The following is a 14,197-nucleotide window of genomic DNA, read 5'->3' as shown; positions in this document are numbered from 1 at the left end:
AAGTAAGTAGTTAAGACGATATATATTTTGGTATAGATGCCAAAGCTTTGGGGTTTGCTGTGGTATCAGAAATATTTATTCAGACCCAGATATTGAATGCATGTAATATTAGTCTCCACAAAACATTTGATTGGTTAATTTTAATTGAATTTCAATTGATTTTAAAGGTTCTATTTCATATTTACAGCCTGTATTACTGCTCATGTTTTTAAGTGCGTGACAGTTGGCTTCTTATATATTAATTGATTGATTGTATTACATATATATATATATATATATATTTATATATATATATATAGTTTATTAGTTTATTGACTAGACGGGTTTGGGAGCTACATTAATGTCCTCTTGGATTATGTGTTAGTTTGCGTGTTACTGTATGTGTTTCATATGTTGTCGGCTTGTTTAACTTGTGTATCTTCTGTTACTGTGCATAGGCGACCAAACTAGTTTCTCTGGGGTTCAATAAAGTTATATTTCAATCTAAAATCCTCTTTTTATGTGCACTACCTCTCTGCTGTGTCGGCTGCTTAAATATCCTTTATCCTCCTTGACAGACCTGACTCCTACCTGAGACGTTTTCACTCAAAAATATAATTAAAATATAATTATTACAGTTATTTAACAGGCCTTTTGTAAATGTCGCCCATCATGCTGGTTGGTTCTGACAGTCGAGAAACAGCTTGTTGCCTCGATGCTTTCAGTCTCTCACTAAGTGCCTGCAGTCCTCGCTGATGGACTGAAGATTGTGGGTTTTAAACGATAATGTTGTTCTTCTCACGTCCGCCTCCACGCAGAAGCTCCCTGCAAGATCAACAAAGTGCTGAGTCATCCCACGCTGCCAATCACCATCACAGCCCAGGAGGACCGGCACATCCAGTTCTTCGATAATAACACAGGTAGACACACTGAGGAGGAGTGAAGCATCACACCAACCGTCACATCTGTTAGAACCACATTTAAAAGATAAAGCTAAATCTCATATTTGAATCCAAACCAACAATGAACTGATCCACTGACAAGTATTGTGTGTGTATCAAAGCCTGATATATCTTATTCCTCCGTTGTTGTCCAGAAACTATTAAAAACACATCAGTGAGTCACACCGCTGCTCTGGGTGACATGTTCCTTCATCATGAAGAGTTTGGTCACGTTAGTTTGTTTAGAAACGGCTCCAAAGAGTAAATATTGTGATATAGTACTACTATGATGATAGTCGTGATAGTGAAGATAGTACTATTATACTTTGCTAGCTTGATGTGTTACATGTCACAACCTGTTGACTTTCTACTGAAGTTCTTTGAGAAATTTATAATGTAGTATTAAGACAAGAGGTTGAGATATGTAGCACAACAAGCTAGTGAAGCTGTAAATGGAACCACTTTTTGCTTATGTGCAATGGGGTCCGCCTTACTAGGAACCTCAGTCCTGAGGATCACTACAGGTATCTAATCAGGCTTTGATACACACACAATACTTGTTAGAAGATCAGTTCATTGTTGGTTTGGATCCAAACATGAGATTTGTTGACAAGGAGAAAAATATAGAAAATCACCAGACTGATCCTTTAAATGAGTCAGTCTTCTCAGTAAGAAATGACTCAGCATATTTGGTCCTTAAAGACTTTTACCAAAACTGATTAAATGGCTGATTTTTTTTAATGTATTCTGAATTTGCAGGTAAACTGATTCACTCAATGGTCGCCCACCTGGACTCCGTCACAAGTCTCGCTGTGGATCCAAATGGACTGTACCTCATGTCTGGAAGTAAGTAAAACATTTTCGGTGACCGATGTCTTGAACATTGTGATTATCGGTCATGTGACCACAGGTGACCACTTCTTTGCTTTAACTGAATTTTTCCTGACACTCGATAAAAACTCCTGATCTGTCACCTGCAAATGTTACTCACAAAACGTCTGGATTGACAGTAAAGGCCTACCACCGCTTTCACATTAAAATACATTTACTGTATTGTGAAGTACATGCAGGTAGTGAAGATTAGCAGCAGTAGATTTACACGTTACTATGAAATATGATCTTATTAATAAAGTCAGTATTGGCTCCAATATCATTCCCACAGATTGGATTCCTGTATCTCTAATGTATTTGTCTGCTGCCCTTTTTAATTCTTGTTTTTTGGTCCTCTGAGATAGTAGAGAAATGTAATAGTAGGTGGCAGCAACACACCAAAACTACATCTACATTGGAAGTATCTGCTTCACATTATGGACACCAAAGTTTTCATCTCAGCTAAACAAGACTTCTTTCTTTTTTGCCATATTTAGGCCTTTGTTCTGTCAGGTGTTAAGATATATATATATGTATATATATATATATATATATATATGAAATTATTAAATGAAATATCTTTTTTTTGTCCTCTGCAGCAACATTTCCGCTCTGTAAATCATTTATCCTGTGTTCTCCTTTGAGGAAAAGTCAGAAACCAAAAGGGAAAAATGTATATTTTAAATTCTTTCATTTCATGATGGCGCCCCCTAGTTTTACATCAGTTCAATTAAATACCGTTACTCAAACACAGACACCGACACACACACACCTCCCAGCTGCTGTCGATCAAACACAGACACCGACACGCCCCTGAGCAGGCTGAGACAAAAAGGAGCATTTCTGATATTTTCCAAGAGACCTTTTTTCTTCCTTTTCATAATAAAAAACTATTAACAATATATTTTAAAAAAAGAGCACATTATTGACATTATTTTTGGGTTTACTAAATGTGATCTCATGTATATTTTATGCGCAAATTAAGAGCTCAGGTGGATGGAAATGTACTTTATAAGTCTGATGTAAGCGTGTTTACAGTTAACCTGATAGAGACAAAATGCTCTTCCTCCGTCCTCACTGACTTCTTCTCTTCTTCCTCACAGGCCACGACTGCTCGATCCGTCTGTGGAACATGGAGAGCAAGACATGCATCCAGGAGTTCACCGCCCACCGCAAGAAGTTTGAGGAGTCCATCCACGACGTGGCGTTCCACCCCACTAAGTGCTATATCGGCAGCGCCGGGGCAGACGCACTTGCCAAGGTCTTCGTATGACCCGACACCGGTCTGCAGCTGACTGTCGGACTCGAGCGTCAAGTAAAGGAGACGCCGTGACGGAAGAGGGCGGGGTTTGTTTTGGTGTTTTTTGGACAAATGGAGGAGTTTGTTTCTGAAGCAGGAGGAATCATCAGGTGGTCAGCTGGTGACAGTGACCCTGACTGCTCATTAAAGATTTGTCAAATATTCGTCCCCACCCCCCACACCCCCTGGACTCGGGCTGGCCTGGGTCCCGAAACAAACAAACCTCTGGATGAGATGATAAATGAGAGCAAAACGGGGAAAAGGCAAAAGAAATTAATAAAAAACAGGAACCCTCGGTACATTTTACTAAAGCTGGAATCTATTTTCTTTTTCTTTAACAGGTAAACATACAAACTCTCCTCATTAACCCCGAACACTCCCGTAAACATCCTGACGACATATTGCTTTGAAATATTTGTCATAATAATGTGCCTTTTTTCTTCAGAACATAAATTCTTTTAAGTGTTGAGGAAAATTGATTTTGAATTGATCAGAAGTTGTGGGAGCCAGTTTGATTTTTTTTTTCCCTCCAAACAGCAAATTAACAAACCGAATATGTTTCATCCAACATGTGAAGAAGGAGACTAGAAGGAGAAGGAGACCCCACATTTATGATCCAAACTAAAATGAGCACTAATATTTCACCTCAAGATGACGTCCGACTGCGCAGGACTTTTGCTTTTAAATTAATTTGGTGTGATTTTTATTATTTCCTGTCCCAAGTTTTTCATGTAAACTGAAGAAGAAGAGTTTGATTTTTGAGAGCGAATGACAACATGACGGCAGAGATTCATCCCTCTGGAGGTCAGATCTCCGACACCTGACAAATTTAAATCTAAAATAAGATGCTTTTAGATGTTTTGAACACTGTGACGTCTGCTAAATGATATGAAATTAACTCTTGGTACCAAGTCTGACCAGAAAGTGACATCAAAAATCCCACATCCTCCCAAAGGTGTAGGTGGTAGGTGTTTTTCTGTAAAAATGACTACTTGCCAGACAAACACTGTCTATTCAGGAGAACATATTCATAACATTGACTCGTGTCTCTTGATGACTTCAGACCGTACTGCGTCTGCTTTGTGGAGAAGTTTATACTGAAGCAGAGTCTGAAATTAACTCTCTGCTCCCTCAAAGGTTGTCAGAGTTGAGCTATAGGTCACAAGTGAGTCCACTAACCGTGGTCATTGGTCTGAAATGTCGCTGTTGTAAATGCTTCTGTTACCAGGCCTTTACTTGCAGAAAGAGGCTGTTGCAGCCGCACTTTTGGACAAAATTCTCCTCCACAACAATTTCCTGTATAGTCCTCTATTGTTGCAGATCCATTTTTAGAGGATGAGGCTGGTGATTTTCTATATTTTTCTTATTGTCAACAAATCTTCATGTTTGGATCCAAACCAACAACGAACTGATCTACTAACAAGTATTGTGTCTGTATCAAAGCCTGATATATCTTATTCCTCCGTTGTTGTCCAGAAACTATTGAAAACACATGAATGAGTCACACCGCTGCACTGGGTTTTCAGTCTCTGCAGAGTAGTTCTGTGTACAGCAGACGCAATTGAGCATGTGCAGGACCGTATTGTACAACTACATTGTAAAAAAAAACTCAAGAGGTTGTGATATGTAGCACAACAAGCTAGCGAAGCTCCATAAGCGGAACGGCGTTCCTGCACATGCTCAGTGGCGTCTGTCTTACACAGAACTACTCTCCAGAGACTGAAAACGTGACTCTGTTATTAGTCTTTAGAGCCGTTTCTAAACAAACTAACATTAGACACAGTTTTTAGACAACAACGGACAAAGGAATAAGATATCAGGCTTTGATACACACACAATACTTGTTAATCTTCTCAAACCAAAGCTTATGATGGTGATTTAAATGAACATGATTACCAACACAGTCAAGTTTCATTTCCAACATTTGTGGCTCATCACAACCGTCCTGATTGGACTTTTTTTTTTAAATATCCTCTGGTTTCAGACATCTTTCTATATTTTTCATACATTGTTGAGCTTCGAGAAAAAAAATTCTGAATCCAGTTTCTGAAAAACTGATTCAGTGAATTAACTGGGAGTTTACGTCTCTTGGCTTCAAATACACTAGTTGTGGTGTCGCATCCATTAATTCTGGCAGCAGTGATGTGTCTAATACGTATTGAGATAAGTAAGATTTTTTTTTTTTTAAATGTGGTGAAAGGTGAGTTTAGGTGTAGCAGAGCTGGCTGAGTAATTCTTTTAGTTTGAGAATACTGTGCTGCTGCAGGTTTTTTAAAGTCAGGACAAGTTTATTTGAGTCCTTATTTCCACCTGAACACTACAAACTCACTCATTATCTATTTTCAACCCCATACTGAAAGAAAATTAACACTATTTTCTCTTTTCTTACAAAAATATCTGTGTCATTTTGAGATGAACACCTTCAGTGTGTCTGGAGACGCTGCTGTGACATGTTGTCAGTGATAATTGTAATATACACCGAGCCTCCACCTGTAAACACATCTGCATATTTCAGAGTAAAATCCCCACTGAGACCATTTTTTAAACTATTCTGAAATGACAGAAACATTTCAGGTTTGAAATCTTGGCCAACCAGTGTCAGGTGGATTTTTTTTTTCCTTGCAGGGATGTAAAAATGTTCAGGATTGAATCTCTTCTGATTGTGTAGTTTTGATTGTTGTCTTGACGAGGCTCGATGTGAAACCCTGCTGCTTTTTATTGTATATTTATAGTTGGAAATCCTGACGAACTGCAGCAATAATAATCTGCAGTGAAGCTTTTCTCATTTATTTGTTTTACTTCGACCACTAAAAGTATTTATTACGACCCTAAAACGCCAAAAGATTCAACCAAGTGTCGTCTTTAGCGACAAGATGCTTCCTACTAAACCTGACAGTTGCTGTTGCTAATTAGCTCATTTTATTGTGAAAAAAAAAAACTCCTGTTGAGTCCCAAAACTGCACACAAGCTCCCCGTCTGACTTGTTTCTGCTTTATATGCTGAATGCCTGGAAATATTGTATTTTGTGTAATTATTATTATTATTATTATTTGGAGCGATTACTAGTTTTTTAAATGACTCTTTGTGTTCGGTGACAGATTGTAAGATACAGGTAGATATTTTTTTTAAAGACGTGTTCTCTGTTTTACTTGAAAAGTGAAGTTATTCCTTTAGGTTTCTGCTGGTGTTATAAAAAGTGTGTATACATGACTTCACCTCTCAGCACTACATTATATATTTGTTGCTTTTTACCAAAACATCATCTCAAAATGGCTGAAGATGATTACCTGGAATAGAAGGAAACTTTCAATTGCAAAGGTTGTTTTGTTGTTTGGCTTTGCTTTAAGGTGATTTGCAAAACTGTAAAAAGGGGAACTAGATATGTGTACCGTTTTAAGTATAAAATCAGATCTATTTATTATTCTGGAGTAAAGGGGATATTAAGGGATATTTTAGCTGCAAAGTGAAACTCAGCTTATCATTTACCAACTTCTGTGTTAGCCGAATGATCAAACATTATTTATCCAACAACAAACACACACAACGAGTTAGCAGCTACATTCAAAGTCTGCTTTCCTTTAAATTACATTAAAAAAATGGATGGAGTTTAGTTGTTTGGGTGTTTTAGATTCAGCTCAGGTGAATCCAAACACCTGGAGTGAACCGTTCCTGCTCCAATGTGAAGGAGAGTTTTTAATTATTGTATCTTTAATTCTGGCTCTTTGTACGCACGTCCGCCATGTCAGATATAAATAATTTTATATTTAAAAATCCCACCTCCTGTCAATCACAAACAATAAGACAAACCGAAGCTCCTCCAGCAGCTGCAGTGAACTGAACCGGAGATTAAACAAACGTTCAACAGTTCAAACTTTCTGCTTTTTGTCTTTAATGAGAAGAAGAACTCGTATTTAGACTTGTGTGACAAATGAAAACTGGAAAACTATCTGCAGTAGATGTTCGGAAATAGAAAAGATGATTAACAAGAGTGGAAATAAGAAAAAACAACAACATATATATTCATTCTTAATGTTCTCTGCTTTTTCATGGTGAAATATTGGACGGTTTTATCTCTTCAGGCCTCTAAAAACTGTTCAAATGCGAGAAAGAAGAAACTCTTTAGTGAACCGCAACCTGTGATGATGGATCTCAAGCAGACGCTGAATCTGCGGGTTTTGAATTGTTGGTCAAATAAAAAAAGACATTTAAAGACGTCTTGATGGGCTGCGGGAAATTATTTTCTCCTATTTTCTGACATTTTCCAGTCAAAGTGAATAACGACAAGTCGATAATGAAAATATTTAGCAGAACCTCGACAGCTTTCTGCACTTTTGTTTGCAAATTACAGTTTACAGCAGCTGAAATGTGAAGAAAATAAAGGTGACTTTTGATTTCAGTATATTTTTTACAATTAAAATGACAAAAAATGAACCAAGAACAGAACAGAAAACCGTAAATGACACATTAACGTCGTCTTTTTTTGTTTCACTTTCAGAACAATAGAACAAGTGCATTTACCAATATTATGATCTCCTCATCCTTCACCATTTTCACTCCAGAATCTGATTATTAAACCTTTTGGAGCGACTCATACAAACACAGTAACACTAGTCAGTACTGATGGAGGCAGCTCAACTGTGTCACACAGAAACTTTTCTTCAAATCACATTTTGTCGCCAAAAACCAGAACTGAAACCTGAAAACTGTTGTCAGGTCCAGTTTGCCTGTAAATGATTATTATTGCCCCTTAATGTGTAAAGTGAAACTATTAAAGAGAGATTATAGAAGCTCATCTGGATGTACATAAAGTACACAAAGTTGTTGTTTTCTTTTTTTCATTGTTCTTTTATTAGTTTTTGAGTTTGAAAATGGGAGAGTGACAGATTTATTGGTAACAACAATAAAGGAATATGTTGTATATCATGATGGTGATGTGCTTTTTCTTTTTTACTGGGATCTTCCCCTGGCTGGAAAGTGAATGAAAACACATTATGTGATAAATGAAACTACTCTGCTATACAGTATCACTGCAGTTAAATCCTGTGCAGAAGAAGAAACTGTTTGTGGAGGTGTTTTATTTCACTATCATAGTCTTCCTCTTAAAGTCACTGAGGTTTGTGTTTTGTGTTCCACCCCCCAACTATTCTGTGAGCTGCAATAAACTACAGAAAAAAGAAGATAACAGAAGTAAAATGTTTCCCAAAGATTAAACTCATCTTGTGCCAGATGTGTTTAACTATGATCATCTAAACCTGAAGGAGGAAACGAAACCTCACAAACAAGCTGCAGTAAGAGGTGGAGCAACACTGCAAAGAGGAAACGTCAACGTCACATTCGTCAAATGAAACTGACAGTTTGTCAGAAACACGAGGAGCTGCAGTCGACACAACTGTTTCTGTCTCTGTCTGAAGAAAAATTAAACCGAGTTCTTCACTTCTTTCTCAACAACTGACTCAAACACCGGTGAGTACAGCTGATAATATTTACTGTGTTTCAACAACCAGAATTAACAGAAAACTTACAGTTCTTCTCAAACAGGAAGTTACACTTTTCATTTTAAACTCACAACTGTTGAATAAACATAAGTCAAATAAATTTATTGTACTGTCATCTGACTTTAGGCACATTTATTTTAAAGCTGAAATATATTCATTATCATCATTATTAACACTGATTTAGAAAATTGAGGCATAAATTGATAAATTAGTTCATCAGTTCTTGTTGTGAGGGGCTGCTGCTCCTGTTGGATCATTATCTTTATGCAAGTTTTAACTTTTGTTCTAAATTATTTTCTTGTTAAACTCATTTCTTCTGTCCATTTCCAAATAATTATTGCTGATATGATCATTAGACTAACTATTCATTAATGAAGCAAAGAAGCTCTCTGCATTAAAGGACGGGTTCACTATTTCTCAAGTCTGTCATAAACAACAGTCAGGTATGGAGGACCACAAGTGTCATGGAAATAGCAATAAAGCATTTTATTAATTAATAACTATTTAACCCCCACACTGCCTGCTGTCTTTTTGTGTGAAACATCTGGAAGCTTGTTGACCCAACAGCCACAGTGGCAACCTGGTAGAAGTCACAAATACATCACAAATACAACGTTCTTCCAGTTCGGTCCCTCAGACATTAGTGTTTGAAACATTAGAGACATCAGTGTTACAGCAGCAACTTCACATCAATTAAAATACAAAAACATTAAGGTCAGTATTCTAAATTGAAGTTGAACAAAATAAAGTTATTTTTCACATTTTCACCTGTCTTCTCAGTGTGTAGATATGTCTGCTGCCAGCTGTCTGCGATCTGAAGATCAGTTTCTGTGCTCCATCTGTCTGGATGTGTTCACTGATCCAGTCACCACATCATGTGGACACAACTTCTGCAAAAACTGCATCAATGAACACTGGAACAGTAATGACCAGTACCTGTGTCCAATGTGTAAAAAGGTTTTCTACACAAGACCTGAGCTGCACATCAATACTTTCATCTCTGAGATGGTTTCTCAGTTCAGACAGGAAGCTCAACAGAAAGCCAGCAGCAGCAGCTCAGAGCAACAAGCTGCCAAACCAGGAGAAGTTCCCTGTGACGTCTGTACTGGAACCAAACTGAAGGCCCTGAAGTCCTGTCTGGTGTGTCTGACCTCCTACTGTGAGACTCACCTGGAGCCTCATCTGACAATATCACGTCTGAAAAGACATCAGCTGATGGACCCTGTGGAGAACCTGGAAGACAGGATGTGTATGAAACACGATAAACCTCTGGAGCTGTTCTGTAAGACCGACCAGACATGTGTCTGCATGCTCTGCTCTGTTTTAGACCACAAGACACATGAGTTTGTTCCTCTGAAAGAAGAATATGAAGGAAAGAAGGCAGAGCTGGGGAAGACAGAGGCTGAAATTCAGCAGATGATCCAGCAGAGACGACTGAAGATTCAAGAGATCAAACACTCGGTTGACCTCAGTCAGGAAGCTGCAGACAGAGAGATAGCAGAAGGTGTTCAGGTCTTCACCGTTCTGAAGGACTCTGTTGAGAGAAGCCTGAATGAGCTCATTGAGACGACTGAAGAGAAGCAAAGAACGACAGAGAAACAGGCTGAAGACTTCATCAAAGAGCTGGAACAGGAAATCTCTGAGCTGAAGAAGAGAAGCTCTGAGGTGAAGCAGCTCTCAAACTCTGAAGACCACCTCCACCTCCTCCAAAACTTCCCGTCCCTGAAAGCTGCTCCACCCACCAAAGACTGGACAGAGGTCAGCGTCCGTCCACCATCATATGAGGGGACTGTGGTGAGAGCTGTGACTCAGCTGGAGGAGACGCTCAGTAAAGAGATGAAGAAGCTGGTTGAGGCTGAGCTGAAGAGGATCCAGCAGTATGCAGTGGATGTGACTCTTGATCCTGATACAGCAAATCCCTGGCTCATCCTGTCTGATGATGGAAAACAAGTAAATCATGGTGATGTGTGGAAGAATCTCCCAGACAACCCAGAGAGATTTTCTTTTTTTTATTGTGTTTTAGGAAAGCAGAGTTTCTCTTCAGGCAGATTTTGCTTTGAGGTTCAGGTTAAAGGGAAGACTGAATGGGATTTAGGAGTGGCCAGAGAGTCCACCAACAGGAAGGGAAAAATCACACTGAGACCTGAGAATGGTTACTGGACTATATGTTTGAGAAATGGAAATGAGTACAAAGCTTTTGCTGGTCCTTCAGTCGATCTCTCTCTGAAGTCTCAGCCTCAGAAGGTGGGGGTGTTTGTGGATTATGAGGAGGGTCTGGTCTCCTTTTATGACGTAGATGCTGCAGCTCTTATCTGCTCCTTTACTGGCTGCTCCTTCACTGAGAAACTCCACCCATACTTCTGTCCCCGTAGTAATGATGGTGGTAAAAACTCCGCCCCTCTGATCATCTGTCCTGTCAATCAAACTGCCTGATCTATTTTTTGCAACAATGCAAATAAATTCATCTTTACATTTTACATCCACTGTGCAAATATACACCAAAGTATTGATACTACAATACTGATACAGCAGTCAATGGATTAGAGACATAAAAACACACCAAACATTGATAAACTGATACATTTTTTAAAGTTTCGCTGTCATTCATGTTAAAAGATGTACATGTTCAACGTGTTTTCATCAGGATATGATTCATGTGGTCATTCATTTATGATTCTTTATATTACTGTTTTATTTGAGTTATGTTGGATTTTTTTCATCAAGATAACAGTCATGATGTCCTGAGGTTGAATATTTCACTGTGTGTCATTTAGCTTCAAGGTTTGAACATGAACAGAAAGAGTAGAGTATGTGTCTCTGTTATAAAGGATGGAGTTATTAAAGTGAAAATAGATGTTTACTGGTATCTGTTATACTCAGTGATGTAGTGATAAGTTAATATTACTGTTAGTATGTAAATTACAATTATTTTAGTGTCCAAGATTTACTGACTTGGTTTGTAAGTTACTTGGCTGTAGGTATAATTCTATTGATCTCTATCAATATTAATAGTGATAGTGATTTTTTTCACCTTTAATTATGATAACAGACACATTTTAATAACATACAGCAGCTGAGTCATTAAACCATTTTACAGCTGAACAGGGTCAGTATCAGTAAACAACCATGTTCCTTCACAACAAATGAATACAGATATTTATTTGGTAAATGAGAGAGAATGGTCTACTCAAGTGAAATTAACATATTTTATTTGAAGTGTACTAACATGCTGATGTATTAATACATTTCTATATCATGTAGAAATTGCTGATAACCCAACAATTCAAGCTGTATTAAACTTTTAAAAAGAAGCGTCTTGTTGTGTGTTTTTTGCTCAGTCTTGTCTTTAGATCCAGCCTCTTGATTGGTTATCCACCTTGGTTGTCTGAGCTGCAGGAGGATGCAGCAACACTCTGAGAAAGACATCTGGATGTTTGTTTCTTAACATGAAAGAAGAAAGAAACTATTGACTCAAGTAATGAAGCAACATCACATCTCAGCAGACTTCTTTTCTGACTGTAAAATAATCTTTAAATATCGTTTTGTATCAGCTGTCAAATAGCAGCTCTTTATGCTAAAAACACCTGAAAATGAACACATGCAAACACATAGAAGGAGTTTTTACAATGTTCATGTAGAAATATATCTCCTTCTAATGTTGTCTGGAAAAAATATAGGTCACATCAATAAACACAATTATATTCTACATACAGTATATTCAGTCATCAGTCAACACATATCCTGTAAACATCATAAACTGTTTATTTACACTAAATTCTTTATTATTGTATTTAAGAAAGACTATATCAATGGAATTTCTACCAATCAATATCCAAATCATCATCATATCATGTGACACGACTGGACATTCCCATTTCACCACTAAACACACAAACACAACCTGTAATGTTATACTTATAGTTATTACTGAATAGTATTTTTTCTACCTATAAGTTTTTTGACTACCTACATGTGAACACTAGCTTATATACATGCATGTGCTGCTAATACTAATATAAATCTGTCGAACACAAAATCATGTACATGGCTGCTAATAATAACATTTTACATTGTATTTAAAGATTGTTTGGCTAACACTCTAATTCTGTTGGTAAAATAATATTCAGCTCCAGCCTGTTTTCATATTATTTAATATTGTATTAAATATGTTACATTTTTAAAATGTGCTAAAGAGTTTATAAAACATATTAATAAAAACTTGTGCTAGTTGTTTCTAACTCAAAAAAATGATTCTTTCTTATTGAATTGGAATTTATTAATTGATTATTACACACACTTACAGAAAGTCTGAGACTTGCATGATCACTATTGATGTTTTTAAATCTGCATTGATTATATTCTTTCACAGTTTCTCCTGTCTTACTTTTTATTTCTTCGTCTTTCTTCTCTAAATACTGTCTGATGATGGAAAACAAGTAAATCATGGTGATGTGAAGTAGAATCTCCCAGACAACCCAGAGAGATTTACACATTATGTTAATATTTTAGGAAAGCAGAGTTTCTCTTCAGGCAGATTTTACTTTGAGGTTCAGGTTGAAGGGAAGACTGACTGGACTTAAGGAGTGGCCAGAGAGTCGATCAACAGGAAGGAAAAAATCACACTGAGTCCTCAGGATGGTTACTGGACTATAGTGATGAAAAATGGAAATGAGTACAGTGCTTGTAATGACCCTTCAGTCCGTCTCTCTCTGAAGTCTCAGCTTCAGAAGGTGGGGGTGTTTGTGGATTATGAGGAGGGTCTGGTCTCCTTTTATGACGCAGATGCTGCAGCTCTTATCTACTCCTTTACTGGCTGCTCCTTCACTGAGAAACTCTACCCATACTTCAGTCCCTGTGTTAATGATGATGGTAAAAACTCCGCCCCTCTGATCATCTGTCCTGTCAATCAAACTGGCTGATCCTTTTTTTATGATCAGCAACTTATTAAGCAGTGGCAACAATTCATATACTTAATCAATTAATCTTTAAATTTTACACCGATTGTGTAAACATGCAAAGTATTCATAAGTATTCATACTGCCACAGTAGTCTATACTAGCGTGTCGATTATGATTAGACACATAACAATCATCAATTTTAAAATGAAAAGTTGGATTTTTACCTTTTACTCGTCTTCAATATCCTCCCACTATTCATTCATTAACCTCTTCAATGGTGACGGATCCATCATGAGAAACACATGTGAAGAGAAACTCTGTTCAAACCAACAGAGCTTTAAAATCTAGTGAACATCCCAAAGTTTGCAAAGATACCAGGTCTGTATAAAGACTGAATTTGAATATGAACAATTCATATACTTAATCAGTTAATCTTTACACATTTTGATAACATACAGAGGCTGTGTCACTAAACCATTTTACAGCTGAACAGGGTCAGTATCAGTAAACAACCGTGTTCCTTCACAACAAATGAATACAGATATTTATTTGGTAAATGAGAGAGAATGATCTAGTGAAGTTAACATATTTATACTAACACGCTGATGAAATTACTAATAACCCTACAATTTAAACTTTATTAAACTTTTTAAAAGAAGTGTCTCGGTCTGTATTTTTTGCTTAGTATTGTTTTTAGATCCAGCCTCTTGACTG

At 37.3% G+C, this 14,197-nt stretch overlaps 2 protein-coding genes across 4 annotated transcripts in view; both read left to right on the top strand.

The window, feature by feature from the left end:
• strn (striatin, calmodulin binding protein) overlaps window positions 1-4,514 on the top strand; it is a 65,146-nt gene extending 60,632 nt beyond the window's left edge. For all 3 annotated transcript variants that reach the window (XM_044342315.1, XM_044342314.1, XM_044342316.1), the window contains 3 exons: window positions 798-899; window positions 1,680-1,766; window positions 2,894-4,514. In XM_044342315.1, the coding sequence (XP_044198250.1) occupies window positions 798-899; window positions 1,680-1,766; window positions 2,894-3,063 (359 nt within the window). In that variant the 3' untranslated portion in view covers window positions 3,064-4,514. The remainder of the gene's footprint in view (window positions 1-797; window positions 900-1,679; window positions 1,767-2,893) is intronic.
• A 342-nt stretch (window positions 4,515-4,856) lies between these two features.
• LOC122974503 (E3 ubiquitin-protein ligase TRIM21-like) lies at window positions 4,857-11,278 on the top strand. The gene is made up of 2 exons (XM_044342541.1): window positions 4,857-8,553; window positions 9,366-11,278. Exon 2 carries the CDS (start codon window positions 9,375-9,377, stop codon window positions 11,016-11,018), a length of 1,644 nt encoding a protein of 547 aa, XP_044198476.1. The 5' UTR covers window positions 4,857-8,553; window positions 9,366-9,374; the 3' UTR covers window positions 11,019-11,278.
• Window positions 11,279-14,197: the final 2,919 nt, after the last annotated feature.

Source organism: Thunnus albacares, chromosome 3, assembly GCF_914725855.1.
Source record: "Thunnus albacares chromosome 3, fThuAlb1.1, whole genome shotgun sequence".
NCBI classification, from domain to species: domain Eukaryota; kingdom Metazoa; phylum Chordata; class Actinopteri; order Scombriformes; family Scombridae; genus Thunnus; species Thunnus albacares.
This window is presented reverse-complemented; position numbering and strand designations above follow the sequence as displayed.